At 53.8% G+C, this 17500-nt stretch overlaps 1 protein-coding gene across 1 annotated transcript in view; it reads right to left on the reverse strand.

The window, feature by feature from the left end:
- IQSEC3 (IQ motif and Sec7 domain ArfGEF 3) overlaps nt 1-17500 on the reverse strand; it is a 106231-nt gene that overhangs the window by 25387 nt on the left and 63344 nt on the right. The window contains exons 4-6 of the mRNA XM_056117741.1: nt 8024-8740; nt 7548-7957; nt 5446-5607 (exon numbers count right to left, since the gene is read on the reverse strand). Of these exons, the coding sequence (XP_055973716.1) occupies nt 5446-5607; nt 7548-7957; nt 8024-8740 (1289 nt within the window). The remainder of the gene's footprint in view (nt 1-5445; nt 5608-7547; nt 7958-8023; nt 8741-17500) is intronic.

A 17500-nucleotide genomic window follows, 5' to 3' on the forward strand; every position in this document is an offset into this window, starting at 1 on the left:
CCATTATTGTTACTGTTTTTGGCATATCGAATATGCCACGGGTAGATTGCCAGGCTCTGCTGTGTCCCCTGAGAAGAACAAATCTGTTACAGTCAGGCACTTGCCTTGCTTGCACTTCGCCAAGCCAGACTTGATCCCTGGTGCCATCTACGGTACCCTTAGAACCACCAAGAGCAATTCCTGAGTTCAGAGCCAGGAGTAACCCCTGAGCAGGTGTGGTCACAAAACTAAATGTTAAAAAAACGAAAAGCCAAACAAACAAAAACCAAGAATGGACTCTCATCTTGCATCTTCTGCAGAACGAAATCCAGGGTTCTCAAAACAGTGGCAACAACCCTGAAGAAATTAGTGCCTGCTTCTACTTCTTCCCCCTCCTCTAGCCCACAGGGACAGCCTGGGCCCCAGGAACAAGGAAACTGTTCTGGGGCAACACCATGGGCAGGAAGTTCTCGAATGATTTCTTCCTTGCCGTGAAAGGCCAGAGTCTTCCAGCCTGTTGAGTTTGACAGGCAATCTGTTTTCATTTCTAAATGTCCCCTAAGAAGAACAAATCTGTTACACTCCGGCCAACACATTTCCATGGAAATGAAATAATGAAACCTGACAAAAACATCAAACTCTAATATGTCTAGGAATCGAGTGGACACTCTGAGAGGAGACACAGCCAGGAGACCTTCTGAATCTTCCATCCGCCTGTGCCTTTGCATCAACACCCTCCCTGGCTGTGGAGGTCCCCTGGGCAAAGACTGCTGGCAGAGACACCAGCCCGCAGCCAGCCAGCATGGAACATTCCTCCGTTCGCTGGCCTTCAAACCTGCTGAAGCGAACATTTCAGGAAGGAAATAGAGCAGAGCCAAATTTCCTAGCCATGTGAAAATGGGGCTGAAGAAGCTGCTGTCTCCTGCCATCCGTCTCTTCTCTGCCGGTAGCAAAGTCCCCCCCCACCACCACCTCAGCCCACAAACCCCACACATGAGCTCCCTCTCCACACTAGCCAGGGCTTGTCTGGGCAGCAAACATAATCTCAAACCAGACCTGAGGTTGTCTGAGGTTGCTCGGTGCTTGGGGGCGTCTGGAGAAGGGTTATCTAATATCTTACAAGTGGGAAAGACCTTAGAAATAGCTGACATTTTGAAAGAACTTACTAAGCATTGGGCACTGCGTTAAGCACTTTGCATGCATCATAAAAACTGAATTCCTAGGAGGTAGCTACTATTATTACCACGGAACAAATGAAGAAGCTGTGGTTGGTTTCTTTCTATAAAAAACAAAAACAAAACCAAAAAAATTCCCCCAGCAAAACCCAAGTGGAACAACCTTTCCCAAGGAAACACATTAGACACTGGAGCTCAAAACTGTTATGGGTACCTGATGCCAATTCAATACTTGCATTGCAGACCACAATACCTTAAAGGAGAGAGAGAGAGAGAGTAAAAGGGAGTGTGCCTGCCACAGAGGCGGGGGGTAGGGGGTATAGGAGGGATTGGGGGGATACTGGGAACATCGGTGGTGGGGAATGGGCACTGGTATGGGTACTCGATCATTATATGATTGAAACATAAGTATGAAAGTTTATAAGTCTGAAACTGTACCTCACAGTGATTCGTTACAAAATTAAAATTAAAAAAAAATGTTATGGGTAAAGCCTTGTGAAGCACCATTTCCTCTTGGAACTTCTATGGAAGTAGGACACAAAGGGGAAGTCGAGGTCAGCTTCCAAGGGGCTGAGGGGCTGTTCTGGAGGCTTCTGTGCCACTCAGACACACTTCAGCAGCTGAGGCAGATCCTGCCAGGGCTCTTCTCTTTTTCTCCCTGCATCCCAGTCCAAGAGCAGAACCCCAAGCCCTCCCCTGCCTCCCCATCCTCCCCACTTCTAGCTGAGACGGTTACAGCCTCTTTCTTTCCCCTCCAGCTGCTGCTTGGAGGGTGTTATGGTTTGGGCTGTCTAGTCTCCAAGGGGATGGGTGATTTATGTCCTTTTCTTCGGCAAACAGCTTTGTAGAGAATGGATGTGACGTGCTGAATGTCATCAGGCGGGGGCAGGGAAGTCTCTCAGAATCCCAATGAAGCCGTCCTAGTTCAGACCAAATGGCACCCGGGGACTGTCATTGTGTGTTTCCTCTGGTGGGAGGAAGTGAAAAGGCACAGATCCTGAAAGGTTCCCTTGATTTGTGGCTTTCCTGATGGAATGTGCCCCAAACTGGAGTCCCCTGCTTGAGCCTACCTCTTCTGCATCTCTATCTTTTCCAGACAGGCCCAAGCACCCCCGTGCAGAGGCTGGGGTGGCCTCAGAGCCCTGCCCTTCCGGCTCAGGCACAAGGGACAGAGGCATTCACTAGAACAGAACCCAGGTTCAGCAGACACTCCCCTATCCCACAGTGTCCAGTGAAGCCTCCTTGGCCCCTTGCTCTCTCTCTTTCCAAACTCCTCTCTCCTGTCCTAGTGGACACTCAGTTCTCCCTAAGTCCCTGGATGCTATGAACTGTGTCTCTAATCTTCCTGCAACCATCTGCCAGCTCAGCAACTACCCCAGGACCCCAAGAACTCCTGTGTGGTGAGAGACACGGCCATCTTGTTCTCCCGTAAACTCCAGCACCCAAGCACTGCTGCTCTGGGAAGCTCTGGACAGATGACAGTGACCTTCTTGCTTGGGGCAACCAGATACACCTCGTGGCAGTGTATGGTGATAGTATTAAGGAACCGGAACCCTAACTGACTTCCAAGGCTTGGCAGAACCCATGAGCTCACACAGCCTCTCATTTTGGGGATGTGGAAACTGAGGCATAGAGAAATGGTACAAAGAAGCAGGTGCAGGGTGTAGAGCTGGGCTCCTGCTTAGGTCCAGGCATTCCTCCTCCTCTCCCACCCCGCTCCTCATCCCTCATCCCTTCATCGGAGCTCAGCCTCAGCAGCCAGTCCATTCTCCAGCCCAACTCTCCTCCCCAGCACAGGCTGCAGCCCACACACTCTGTCTCCAGGGAAGGATGGTAATTAGTTTTCACTGTGCTGTGCAGGCAGCTCCTGGACTGGAGGGGAAAAGGAGACAAAACCTGTGTGTTCCCAGCTCCCCGGACTGGGTCTGGCAGCTCAGAATGCCAGGGTCAGGCTTGCTCTTCGAGTTTGTGTTCTCCCTTGAACACACATCTCTACGTCCAGGCTTACTTGCTCTTTCAAGCTTGTTTTGTCTCTTGAATAAATTTTCCGTTCCATCTCCCCCCTGACATCTAAGTTTTGTTAATAAACCCATATTGCTTCGTGAGAAATAGAGAGAGAGAGAGAGAGAGAGAGAGAGAGAGAGAGAGAGAGAGAGAGAGAAGAATATCAGGTTCATCCACGTGGAGACTGGGCAAGGCAGAAGGTAAGGGTTGCCAGGATGCCAGGGAAGCAGTTGCCCCTTCCCAGAGAGCAGAGAGAAAAAGCAATGTTGCCCTAGGGTTGGGGGAATGCAAGGCAAACAGGTTACACTGACCTTTATACAGAATGGAAAGGGAACGAGAACTAGCAAAAAAGGTCACACACATGAACCAGGTGGAGGGAAGAAAATAGGGAAAGGAAGGAGATGGGAGAAAATGGATTTTTCTCTGTTAATTTCCCTGGCATCCCCAAAGAGCATTCCACGGAGTTGGAGATGGTGATAAGAAGAAAGGGGGATGAGAGGAGAGGAAAGGAAGGTGACAGGTAGGGCAGCTGGAATCACTTTGCTTTCCTTCGCCAGGCACTCAGAGCTCTGGTCCAGAAAAGCTGGCTAGTTTGCCCAAGGTACCACAACAGGGGCAAGAACTAGGTTCTGCCAATTAAGGGTCATCTGGGACTTTCAAGCTCTCTCCTCTGGGTCAACTAAATATCTGATCTCTGCACAACAATCCCCTTCATGAACTAATGAATATAACAGATTCTAGAGGGCAACTGGTCTACCTGCATTGATCCATCATGCCCTTCCCAATCTACAAGCATAGAGCCATGACTTGTCCAGACACATTGCATCAAGGCAATGGCATAAAAAATGCTCTTCATCACTAATCATTAGGGAGACGCAGATCAAAACAGCAATGAGATATCATCTCACACCACAGAGACTGGCACACATCCAAAAGAACAAAAGAAACCCGTGTTGGCGTGGATGTGGTGAGAAGGGGACTCTCCTTCACTGCTGGTGGGAATGCCGACTGGTTCAGCCCTTTTGGAAAACAATATGGACATTTCTCAAAAAAATAAATTGAGCTCCCATTTGACCCAGCAATACCACTTCTGGGAATATATTACGGAGATGCAAAAAAGGTATAGTAGAAATGACCTCTGCACTTGTATGTTTATTGCAGCACTGTTAACAAAAGCCAGAATCTGGAAAAAAAAACCCCGAATACCCATGAACAGATGACTGGTTAAAGAAACTCTGGTACATCTACACAATAGAATACTATGCAGCTGTTAGAAAAGATGAAGTCATGAAATTTGCATATAAGTGGATGACATGGAGAGTATCATGCTAAGTGAAATGAGTCAGAAAGAGAGGGACAGACAGAATAACTGCACTTGTTTGTGGATTGTAAAGTAACATAATGGGAGACTAACAACCAAGGATAGTAGAGATAAGGACCACGAGGATTGCTCCAAGGCTTGGAAGCCGCCCTCACATGCTGGAGGGGGGGGGTGGGGGAAGGCAGCTCAGATAGAGAAGGGATCACCAAATAAAGGACACTTGGAGGGCTCGCTCGGAATGGGAGATGTGTGCTGAAAGTTGACTATAGACCGAACATGATGGCCACTTAATATCTGTATCGCAAACCATAACACCCAAAAGGAGATACTAGGAACACTGGTGGTGGAGAATGGGCACTGGTGGAGGGATGGGCACTTGGTCATTGTATGACTGAAATGTAAGCACGAAAGTTTGTAAGTCTGTAACTGTACCTCATGGTGATTCATTAAAAAAAATTTTTTTTAAAAAGACCATGGCACAGATAGAGGCCAGGTCTTAGAGTGCCCACTGCAGGGCCACTGGCAACCTTGGAGTTGTATTCTCAACCCCAGAACATAGACAACTCCCACACTTCCAAACCCTTTAGTAGGAGCCTCTTGCTTTCTTGCAGGAGACTCTCTCCTCCAGGGACAAGTACCAAAGGAGCAGTTTTCCCCAGACCCCTGGAGAAATACTTCACAGATGGAATGAAGGAGAAAGAGAACGGGGTGGGGGGGCAGTGCAGTACTCTACAGTGCAGTGACTTTCAAGAAGGAAGAGCACTTAGGGGCAAAGAATAGGGAGATGGGCGAACAGTGGGACGGGGAACAGACTGGGCCCGCCAAGCCCTCTTTGCTAGGGACAAAGGAGTAGCTTCACTGCCCAGCGGTTACCTACCCTCCAGATTCTGAGGGGAGATGAGTGTGTGGGATGGAGGGTGGGCAGGGGCACGGGGTAGGGGATGTTCCCAAGGTCCAGGCACTCACTCCAGCACATCGCGGTTGAACTGTTTCTTGCTGTTGCCCAGGAACTCTCCAATCATCTGCCGACTGAGACCCTTCCGCTGGAGCAGGAAGTGGGCCACTCCGATGGGGGTGTCAGGGATAAAACCACGTGAGATCAGGAATTGGATGCCCTTGTCCGGGTTTCTGGGGAACAGGAGCAGCGAGAAAGAGTAGAGTGAGCTAAGACTCTCTATAACTCCTGTCTTTCCTTTGTTCTGACTGGTGGTTCCCATAAAAGTGCCTGCAGGTCCTGGAAAGAATTTCTAGGGAATATTAGATTCCTTCTCCTGCAGAGGGGTTCCTGAGGGGAGCACTTCTCACCACAGATTCACTCTCCTAGCCCATGGTGAAGACAGTGGGGCTGTCAGAAGCAGAGAGGAAGGTATTTGGGCCAGGAAGATGAGTTCTGGATGGGCGGGGGCACTCCTCTCTTCCTTCCTCCCTCCTGATGGATCTGACTCTGAGACTCCCAAGAAAGGCCCCTTTTCCTTACCTGTAGCCACCTTGGAATCTGGGAGAGAGGGTGGGTTTAGGAAATAAGGGTGAGAGTGCCCCAGTGCTGCCCTCTCCCCTGGTGGTAACGGCCTCCAGAAATGAGAGCAGCTTCTCATCCTGCTCTCAAGACTGTTCCCTCTCAGGCTTGAGTCCAAGCAGGGGTGTGTGTGCTGTGTCTGAAGGTGCCAGGGCTTGCAAAGGGACCACGAATCCACTCTGAGCTGGGATCAGTTCCAGGGAAGGTAAGTACAGCAAAAGAGGGGCAGCATTTAGCACTTCTTATAGCACTATGACATTTGGGGGACAACCAAGCATGTAATTGTTTTTCTAGCAATTCATTTTTACTGTATTTTACAAAAATCTCAGTCCATAGTATATTGGGTTAAACACACACACACACACACACGCACATACACCTGGTCCTGCACTACAGATTGTTCGAGAACCCTGTCCCGAGGGATTGAGTAGGTGCGGGAGCATTTGCCCTCCTGCAGAAACGATGCTGTGAATGAGTGAGCACCAAAGCCTGGCGCAGCAGGGAGCACGGGGAACAGAGTCTGACGGAGCTGGTCCGGCTACAGCTGGGGCTTCCTAGTCAGCTAGCAGCCTGCAGCTCACCTTACTGGTGGGAGTTCTTTCCTGTGGAATAGCACGATAATGTTCTCTGCTGACACTGCTGGCTAATTGCAGGTGCTTTCTGTAAGGTCATCTTTCTAAAATGCGAGTTTCTTAAGAGCAGGGGATGTGTCTTAACCCATCTTTGTGTTCCTGGCACTGAAAAATCAATCTGTGACAATCAGGTGAAGGAAAGCACCGACCCATAGGTGACCTGACTTGTTCGGGGCTTTGAAAGCCAAGGGAGTGGAGGGCGCAGCTCAGGGCCTTGGGACCTTGGACTTGCCATGTGCCTGGTTGGTTTGCCACACCGGTCACTGGCTCTGTCTTAAGGTCCTCATGGGGGCTCCAAGCCACTGAAGCCCTCCATTGCTGCTTCCTTTCCCTGAGCCTCTTTCTACTCCTCCGCTTGTTTCATCCCTTTTCCTTGTCCCTCTCCTCCTTTTAGTTCACCCTCTTTGCTTTCTCACCATTTTCCTCCAAGAAGGCTTAGCTCTCCCCAATCCAGACCTGCTCTAACTTTTCTCCTTTCCTGTTCTGCTCATTGCGTCTGGTCTCCTGACGATGCTGGTTCCTGGACTTCATAACCCACCAGAATGACTTCCACTCGGTCTTCTTCCTACCTGTTCTATTACTTGTTTTCTTGTCAGGGTTCTCGTTTCTGGGTCCTTAGCTGTTTCCACCTTAAGCACTACTTAAGGTGAAAGCACGGGAGTGGGGTGTGTTGTTTTGCAACTACTCCTTCTCCAAAGAAATACCTAACAATCCCAAAGTGTGTGTGCATGTGTGCGCGCGCGGGCATGCCTGCTTGCGGGCACGTGTATTTGCGCGTCCGCCTGGCTCCAGGAGCAGACGGGATCGTAGACGTTGTAGCACATGAACCTGGCACCCAGCTCCCGGGCTCCTGCAGCCACCCAGCCCTAGGACGGGCAGAGCTCGAGCCCCCGCTCCTCCCCGCCCCCGCGGCCACTCACATGTTGAAGAGGTTGAGGCCAATGCGGTAGAGCCGTTTCCGCAGCGTGTCTGTGGACAGTGTGGGCGATTTGCAGCTGGCAGGGTTCTCGCAGTGGTAGCGGGGCAGGCTGAGGATCATGGCCTGCAGCGCCTCCTTGGACGCCGCGGCCGAGACTTCGGAGCCTGACTTGGCCAATTGGGTGCACGCGCTGCTGCTGCTGCTGAGCTGTTCCGAGTGCTCCACGGCCTCGGCCCCTTTCCCCGCCTCCCCGGCCGCGGCTGCCTCGGCCGCCACCTCCTCCTCCTCCTGCTCCTCCTCCTCCTCCTCTTCCTCCTCCACCTGCTCAGCCCCCAGGGCCTCAGCTTCCTCCAGCACCTTCTCGGCAGCGGCCCCGGCCCGGTCAGCGCCCAGGGCCTCGCCGGCGCTGGCCTCCGGGCGCGTGTCCTCGGGGGGCGCGCTCCCCGGCGCAGCTGTGGCCGCGGCCACCGCCTGGACCTCCTGCCCCGAGGCCTCGCCCTGCTGGCCTCTGCTGCCCGCGGTGGCCGGTTCGGCGGCGACGGGCGCCGTCGGCTGCGTGCCCAGGCAGTTAGCCACGGACAGCGCCGTGGCCGAGGAGACGGAGATGTTCTGGCTGGCGATCTGCACCGTGACGTCCCGGAAGGCCATCATGAGGGTGCCGCTGTGGCCCGGCGGCAGGCGGGTGGCCTCGGCCGCCCCGTCGGGCCCGGGCCCCGCGCGGACCCCCTCGGGCTCGCGCAGGCCGGCGTCCAGGCCCGGGGGCCCCGCGCGCGCGTGCAGGGCTGGGTGCAGCGGGTAGGCGCCGGCCTCCTGCAGCGAGCACATGGTCTTGAGGCTCCAGGTGCTGAGCGCGTCGTCGATGGACTTGGCCAGGGACTGCACCTGCTCGGTGAAGGAGTCCTCGAGCTCGGTGAGCGTGCCCGCGAAGGGCGGCGGCAGCGCGGGCGCGCGCGCCAGCGGCAGCCCCAGGAGCCCGTAGCCCTCGGCCAGCGCCTTCTCGGCCGCCAGGCTCTCGGCCGTGGGCGCGCGCACCCTGCGCAGGGAGATGCGCCGCGGCAGGCGGCTCTCCAGCAGCGAGTTGCGGATCTTCTCGAAGTTCTTGCTGAGCTGGTACTGGCGGAAGGCGGTTTGGATGGTGCAGGCGGCGCGCCGGGACACCAGGTGGCCCCCGTACTTGTGCTCTAGCATTTCAATCTGCAGCGAGGACACAAGAAGGAAGAGGGGCGTCAGGGGCGGGGCGGCGCCGGGGCTTCTGGAAGCCCCCGTGCGGGGAGCTGCTGGGGGACCAGCGATGCCCCGAGGGGTGCCGGGCTTGGCAGGACTCCTAGAGGAGTAGGAGACCGACTGAGGAGAAGGATGCTGATGGGAGGCGGGCGCTGCTGTGACGGCTATTCTTACTGCTGCCGGACCACATCCAGCCGCGCTCAGGGTTTACTCTGGGCTCTGTATTCACGGGCTCACTCCTGGCAGGGCGCCATGACCATAGGGGGTGCCGGGGATCTAACCCCGGTGGGTCGCGCGCAAGGAAAATGCCCTACCCACTCTACTATCGGTCTTATCCCTGTAAGTGTTGCGTTGTAAATGTTCCTATCAGTGATGCATAAGAAATACTTACTCATGGAATGCACGACAGCTTCCATTGGTTTAAAGCATCTTATCAAAAAAGGTGAACCGTTAAGGGACTAGAGAGGTAGTACTGGAGGGAAGACACTACCCCGGCATGCAGCTGGCTTCAATCCCAATAGCACATATGGCACCCAGGAGTACGCTTGGCTCCTGAGCACAGAGGCGGGAATAGGCCCCCAGTACAATCCCCACCCCACCCCACCCCTGTGGCTCAAGCCCTCCCTTATCCTCTGAGTGAAAGGTTAATATTAATTCAATATTATTAAAAATTGTTGAAACCGGATGAAGAATATATTGTACTATTCTTGCTACTTTTGTGTACATTAAAAAATAATGAAAATTTTGTCAAATGAGATATTTAAAAAATATTGCTGCCAACAGAATACAACTCTGCTACATGAAATTACAATTAAATCGCAGGGCCAGATAGATAATCTGGTGGACATGACACTTACTTGCCTTGTACATGGCCACCCCAACTTGATCCCCGGAACTCCATATGGTCCTCTGAGTCCCACCAGGAGTGACTCCTGAGTTGAGAGCCAGAAGTATGCCCTGAGCACAGCCAGGTGTGACAGAAAGAAGGATAGAAAGAAGAAAGGAAGGGAAGGAAGGAAAGAAGGGGATGGAGGGGAGGGAGGGAGAGGTGGGAGGGAGAGAAAGAGGGAAGGAGGGAGGAGAAAGAGGTTTGCTACAACATACATGGAACTGAAGGGTCCAAATCGAACAAAGTGAATCAAAGGGAGAAGGACAAACACCAAGCGACCTCTCTCTTATGTACGCGGGGTACAAAGAAACATGGGAGACTGGAGCGATCGCACAGTGTGCAGGGCGTCTGTTCGCCTTGCATATGGCTGCCCTGGGTTCAGTTCGCGGCACCCCAAATGATTCCTCAAGCCCCACCAGAAATGATCCCTGAGCACAGATCCAGGATTAAATCCTGAGTACCACTGGGTGTGACCCCCAAACCCAAACCCAGCGAACAGAAAACATGGGAAGAGGAGAAACAATGGCCAGTGATGACAGACTCTGAGCTTCTGCCTCCAGGATTGAATTGACTAAGTGGGGGAGGCAGGGATGAGAGGGGAACGAGACACAGGGGCGGAGGGAGGGAAAAGCTCTGGTGGAAGGTGTGGTGGAGCAACACTGTACTCCTAAGACATCAATATCCACACTATTATAAATCACAGTGTGTAAGTAAACAAAATAATGATAATGAGACAAATGAACAGCATCATTGCTACTCCCCTTCACGGGTTTCCCCTCTTTGCTTTCAGTTCACTGCACTGGGGAGTTCCCCAGTTCCAACAGCATTGTAGGTTGGATTGATTCTCTTCGTGCTACCAGTAACTCCCAAGGACTTCATGTTAAATGCACGTGGTAGGTACTTGATAAATGTGAATTTAACACAAAGATGGGTATCTCAGGGGTGGGGTTCCTACCAGGCTATTGTGCTCCACAATTGGAGTAACCCCTATATTCTACAGCAGGAGCTGAAAAAAAACAGGACAGGACTTGGTGAGGCTGCTGGGAGAGAAGGAGGGAGGGAGGGAGGGAGGGAGGGAGGGAGGGAACGATGGAGGGAGGAGAAAGAGGTTGGAAGGAAGGAAGGAAGTGGGGTGCTACCTCCTCTGGGCAGATATGAACCCAGAAAAACTCCTAATATAGAACCAGTTTTCCCTCACCACCTAACAGCTTTGGTCTTTTATGCCCATTTGCAGAACCTCTCAAAAGAAATTTAGTCTCCTTGAGCTCTGAATGATCAAGATTATTTAGCCACGCCCCTTCCTGGAGTTTAGCATGAAATAGACAAGGCTTCTGTCAAGAGGATGGGCAAGATGGCAGTACTGTGAGCTTCATCTACTCTCTTAGGAGGTTTGCAGAGAGAGAGAGAGAGAGAGAGAGAGAGAGAGAGAGAAAGAGAGTGTTACTGGGCCCTGAGATTATGTCCTCTCATAGCCATACGCTCCACAAACATAGTGTGATTCCTAAACTAAGAGAAGGGGGACAGAGGTGAACACCTCAAGGTACGAACATCATCCCCCCCATGTCCCCGGAACTCCCAGTGGGGAGGGGTAAGATGGAAAGGCCGTTCCATACCTCAGTACGACAAATGCTTCCACCTGCTTCATGCCCTCTTCCACCCACTAGGATCTTTAGCTGGAGAAACTGTCTCTGAAGGACTCTCTGCCAAGGAGCATCCTGTTTTGTTTTGTTTTTTTCTTTTTGGGTTACACCTGGTGATGCACAGGGGTTACTCCTGGCTTAGGAGTAACTCAGGAATGACCCCTGGCGGTGCTCGGGGGACCATATGGGATGCTGGGAATCAAACCCGGGTCAGCCACGTGCAAGGCAAACGCCTTACCCGCTGTGCTATCGCTCCCTGGAGCATTCTGTTATGCTACTGCAAAAATCATGTCAGGAGGGAGAGAGCGTTGCAGCTGGTTCTTTATGCCGACTGAACGCTGCCAGGTTCAGCCTGCACTGAAGACCTTCTGAGGAGGGATGCAAGTCCTTCAAGGAGAAGTGCAGAAGGGAGCAGGGACATGTCACTGTCTCCTTCTCTCCCAATTTCTGGTGAACCCCCTCACACCTCTCCTGCAACACTGATACTAGACAGGAAGTCACATCTCATCCCTACCTGGCCTTCAGTCAAGGAACGCTCAGGCCTGGGACCATTCTTGGCATGTAGGTAAGGAGATGCTTTTGGCAACCGCGGACAGTTTGGACTCCCATTGCTGAGAGCATTTTCCAAATGGCTGAAGGGGGTCCATTCTCCGGGTCTGGTGTCAATGTCTGTGGAGGCTACCAGGACCCTTAGGAGACTCTCTAGCAGGTGATGCCTTCACCCAAACCGAGAAGAAGGCTCAGGTTTGTATTCTGAATTTCCTCCAAGCCCTGCGGCAACTGTCCGTGCTCGGAGAGTGGCCCAGCGTGCCTTCTGGCTGCCTTCCTCCCAGAGCTGGGAGAGTGCCCTGCATGCAGCAGGCTTCAATGAATGCTTATTGAATAAATGATCAGTCACGATCTCCTGACTCCCACAGACTCCTCTCATCTCTCCCATAATTCTCACCCCCAATTCACTCATAATCCCAGAGCCCCTGAGCCCTCCTCACCCCACCTCCCAACAACTCTGGTCTCCTTTCTAAATTCCTTTCTCTACAAGGAGACTTATCCTTGAGTCTCCTCCTCCTGCATCTCCAACCTCACCCGTCTCCTGACCCTCCCAGGTCTTCCCAGACTGAAACACAACTCTGCTAGAGTCACCTGCCCTGGGGTGCTAGCCCAGGTCTCTCTCTTTTCCACTGAGCCTCTCAAAGGACCGGTCTGCCACCCTCTAGTTCATCCCCCAAGTAAGTTCTCCAGGATTGACCTAAGCCTGAGTGCCCTGATCTCTCCCAGTGGGCCTCCTGCTGCCACCATTCTTCTAAAAGGACCCAAGAAGGTCACTGATGACCTCTAATCACTAAATCCAATGGCCCACTCTCCATCTCTCTCCTCCCTAATTTTTGTCAGCGCTTGATATTTTTATCCCCTTGAAATCTGTCCTCAGTTCTCATGGCCCAGTCTATCTCAGGCTTTCTGTCTCCATCAAGCTCACTTTAATCCTCGGTCACGTGACACACTCTCTCTGAGCACACTAAGTATAAGTCACGGGCCTGCCATCTTCCCTCCTCCACACGCATCTTCATCATTTGCTGTGTCCTTCCAAACACCAAACATCTTCCGTGATTTCTATATGAATGTCATTAGAAAGCCTCAGATCCCTGGGAAATAAAGCCTAACTTGAAGGACTGTCTCAGGCAGAGGCTTGTGGCAACTCTCAAGATGTTCTGTAGGCTGGTTTCTCCTCCCTGTTGTCTGTGAAAGCCTCATCCACTGCCTTAGTCACCCTGAGAGGCTGATTAACAAGGCGTGGAGAATTGATCCGTCCCATAGCTGCCCTTTTGCTGCTGTTTGGCCTTGGACAATATCTTAGTATCTTGGACTCTTTTCTATTCTTGTTTTTGTTGTTGTTATTCGGGTATTTGGGGGGGTACACACCTGGCCGTACTCAGGGTTTATTCCTGGCTGTGTGCTCAGGGATCAGTCACCCCCTGGCAGTGCTCTGCAGACCATATGGGGTGCTGGAAATTGAACTTGAGTTGGCCATGAGCAAGGCAAGCGCCTTACTCGTTGTGCTATCTCTCCAGCCAGACTCTATTTCTTGTCTGTCAAGTGATACTAATCCTAAGGGGCTTGCTGGGAGAATTCAATTACTCCAAAAGAGTACTGGTTCAGAGTAGGAATTCAGTAAGTGTTAACTGTTTGATGATGATAATAATCAGATAAACAACTCTCAAATCTCTATTCGCAGTCTTGATCCTAGAGCTGAATTTTCAATAGCTGAGGGATCTTTCTATCCACCTCTCAAGGTCATCACTTTCCCTCTCTCACCCATACCACTTTCACTGTCTTCCCTCTCTGCCTCACAACTGACCTGCTAAGCCATCCAGCCTGGAAAAGCTGTGCTGTCCTTGGGTCCTTAATCCCATCCTCTGCATTTGTCAGCCTCCTTCAGAATAGCCCCCCAGGACCTTCTGCAATCACCTTGACCTCTCCTCCAGCCTATATCATGCATGGCTCTTTGACTCACCTTTGGGCCCTCTGGAAGCCTCCTAACCATGTCCTTCTCCCCCTCACCATAAACCATCCATCATTATCCTGATGCAGCTCAGAAAACAGTCCTTTCTTCCATTGTTGGAGACCGTTGCTCCAAGTAATCACACATGCTTCATTCTGGCATCCAAGTACTGGAGTATCATGCGAAGCCTGGAGGTACACTGGCTCCACTCCCATCCTCCCACCTCTACCCTCCACTCCCACCTACACGGGGCTTCCCTGCCCGAGCACTGGCTCAGCTGCCCCCATCAGCCTGCAGTACGCTCCCCGCTCACTCTCCCTTCCTTTCCTCCAGGTCAAACTTAAGCCCTCTCAAGATCCCTCTCACAGGTGACACTTCCCTGAAGCCTTCTCCATCTCCCAACAAGATGGTGTCTTCTTCTTTTGGTGTGGGGGGTGGGGGACACACACACATGCTCAGGGGTTACTCCTGACTCTGAAGTTACTCCTGGCGGTGCTCAGGGGTCCATATGGGATGCCAGAGATGGAACCCAGGTCAGCCACATGCAAGGCAAACGCCCTCCCCACTGTACTATCGTTCTGCCCCAAGATGGTGTCTTCTTGACTTGGGTCCTCGGGGGGATGCTATTTCTTAGGTCTCTTTGGCCCTCCCCTCCCCCCTGTCTTTCCACTCATGCTTATCTATCTGACCTCCTCTCTGCCCCTCACTCGCCTCCCCAGCTTCTAGCAGCGTGGGGGTGGGGGGGGCTGGAGGCCTCAAGCACAGCCCCTGCCATCCTCTAACCTGTGTGGAGCGCCAAGCATGGCACCCAGCACACAGGTCAGCGCATGGCTGCTCCCTCGCTGGGCCTCCCAGTATGATCGGCACAACCATCTCCCACTCTTCCTTCCCCGCGCCTACCGCACTACCCCTTTCCTCCCTCAGTGCCCCCCACACTTCTTTCCCATCCTCGGCAGCCCCCCCCCCCCATGCTCTCTCAGCTCGCACAGACCACTGCTCAGGCTGGCCGGCCTTCCCCGCCCACATCCCTGCTACCCAGCCTTGTGCCAGAGCCCGAGATGAGGCTTAATAAATGTTTGCAGGCAAGCAAAACTGAATTCCCTCTTCTGCCCCGTGGGAAATAAAAACCCAGGCTCTCTTCCGCATCTGGGCTCAGAGTCAAACGCTGCCTGCTCCCTCCCCCCACCCATAGCGTTTCCCAAGCCCACCCCCTGCATCATAGAGCTTAGGAACTCGGCAGGCTGTGCCCCGTGCACCCCGAGACTGCTCTTAACCAGGTCCAGGTTGGGAACAGAGAGAGATGGGGCTGGGAGGGGTCTCTGGGCCCACAGCCCAGGAGCAGAGCAGCTGCCTTCTCTCCAACCCCTGTGGATCGTGGGGGACTGTGGCCTCACTGCCTCCCAAGAGAGCAGCCTCTCAGCTTCCACAGCAGAGAAGCCGCAGCTGAGGGGGGCTGGGCTCTCTCTCTCTCTCTCTCTCTCTCTCTCTCTCTCTCTCTCTCTAATGAGCCTCTTAGTGTTAATTAGAATATGCTCCCTCTTTTCAGGTTTTCTGCAGCGGCTCAGCCTGATACAGGCTGCTGAGAGGTGATCAACAAGTTGAGGAGGGTGGGAGGGAAGTGGGGGTGGGTGAACCACGATCTGGGGGCCCCCAGGATGAGGGACACGAGGGAGTTGGGCTGGAGGCCGGGGGAGGAGGGTGCGCAGCACACAAATGTGAGTCAGGATTTCCTCTGATCCAGATTTGACTGCCGAGAACACGACAGCACGACAAGGTCAGAGTCTGCAGAGAGAAGCTGGCAGGGCAAACTCTGGGCGGGAGCAGACAGCGGGAGAGCGGCTGGAGGAGCTGAGGACAGCCCGCAGCAAGGTGGGGGCCCTGCATGGGTGGCCTTTCCGGTTCGCCTTTTTCGGCCATGCCTGGTCAAGCTTGGGGGCTAGCCGCTCCAGTGGTGCTCAGAGGCCTTTGCAGTGCCAGGGATCAAACCCGGACCCCGCTAGGCGAAGCACACACCCAGCCCTTTGAGCTGCCTCCCCAGCCCGCTGCCTCGCCACCCCGCGTCCCCATGCCTTCTCTGCATCTGAAATTTACCGCTGAAATACAAAGTGCACAGTGGGGCTGGCCACGAGGGGCCTGCCTCAGAACAGGGCTGCCCTGGCAGGGGCAGGAGACCACCCTCAGCCCTCCCAGGACCCAGAGCTCTCTCAGGCCACTTGCACCTTCTTGCTAATGAGCGAGAGGTGGAAGATGCTGGGTTGACATCACCGAGACGAAGTCCAAGTCCTCGACCACAGGAGAGTGTGCCTCTGAAGCACATCCTTGGGCAAGCGACTCCTGAGCCCTGCACCCCAGTCTTCTAGCTCAGGGAAAGCAATAGCACCCCTGCCCTCGGGGATGATGGGAGAGGGCTAGACCATGCCCCACACTGTGATCGCAGCAGACACAGTGCCAGCTGCTCAGCAACCCAGCCTGGGACTCTCAGCATCGGTGCTGGGACCTGGGAGGCCCCTGAGGACCGTGTCGCCTCCTACAGAGCAGCTGAAGGGAAGGGGGTCCTACCCTCTCCCTCTCGGGGGATGGCGCCGGAGCCCTGGGGCATTTAGACATCACCGCGCAAAGGAGTCCCAGAAGGGGCTCGTGGTCTGCAAGCGAAGCCTCCCTTTCTCCCCTGGGGCAGCACCCCATGGTGAGGCGAAGAGAAGCTTGGCTTCCGGCTGGATCCCGCAGCACAGAGAACTGGAATTGGGGGCGCCCAGGTGAGCTCAAAGGGCCTCATCCCTGTGAGGCCAGACAATAGGCTGCAGGTACCAGGAAAGCGGGAGAGATTTGGGAATCACGCCTGGGCCCACTGCAGTCCCGCTGCAGTCACGATCCTAAGGACGCCCCTCGGCTCCCAGAGGACCCCACCTGCTCTTTTCCTGGGGGTGGGGGGTAGCCCCAAGGAGGTAAAGTGAGAGCTGAGAGCAGCAGGAGCAGAGCAGGGGGCTGTCCTCACTGTCCAACTGCAGTGAGGGGTGGGGACCAGAAGCTCAACTGGGTCTCATTCATTCACCTGGTCCTTCACATGTCCCTGCAGTACTAGGCTGTGCCCAGGCACCAGGGACTGGGAAACAACTGGTGGTGGTGGTGGGGGGGGGTACTGGGGGGGAGGCTGGGGGAGAGGCAGAAGCCAGGTGGCATCACATGCGTTCCTCTAGGGGGCGCTCGCTCCAAAGACAAAGGCGTGAAAGGTGCCCTGGGCAGTTGCCATCGGCTCAACTGGGAGACATTGGAGAATGAGTGGGACCGTGAGCAGATGGCACAGAGCCCCTCGTGGGGCACTCAGGGAAAGCACATGTGTAGGAGGACAGGGGTGTGTGTGACATGCGTGGGAATTGGGGGCGGGGGGGGATTAAAAGTCTATGACTGGGAGTGGCCATGCATTGGCCGTGGAGGCAGCTGAAGCTTTGAGCTCTGCACACTGATCAGCCACGCTGGGGCCCAGTGCTGTCACCCATGCTCTTTCAAGGGAGGACCCAGCTGCTCTGTTTGTTGTTTAGTTTTTGTTTGGGGGCCACAGTGGGCAGTGCTCAGGGTTTACTCCTGGCTCTGCTCATGGATCACTCCTGAAGGGACTCGACAGACCATCAATGGTGCCACGGATCCAACCATCCAACCAGCAAGAGCCCTACCTGCTCACATCTCTCTGCCTCCTTTAGCTCCTC

This window comes from Sorex fumeus, unplaced genomic scaffold (genome assembly GCF_029834395.1).
Source record: "Sorex fumeus unplaced genomic scaffold, SorFum_2.1 ptg000036l, whole genome shotgun sequence".
Taxonomy (NCBI): domain Eukaryota; kingdom Metazoa; phylum Chordata; class Mammalia; order Eulipotyphla; family Soricidae; genus Sorex; species Sorex fumeus.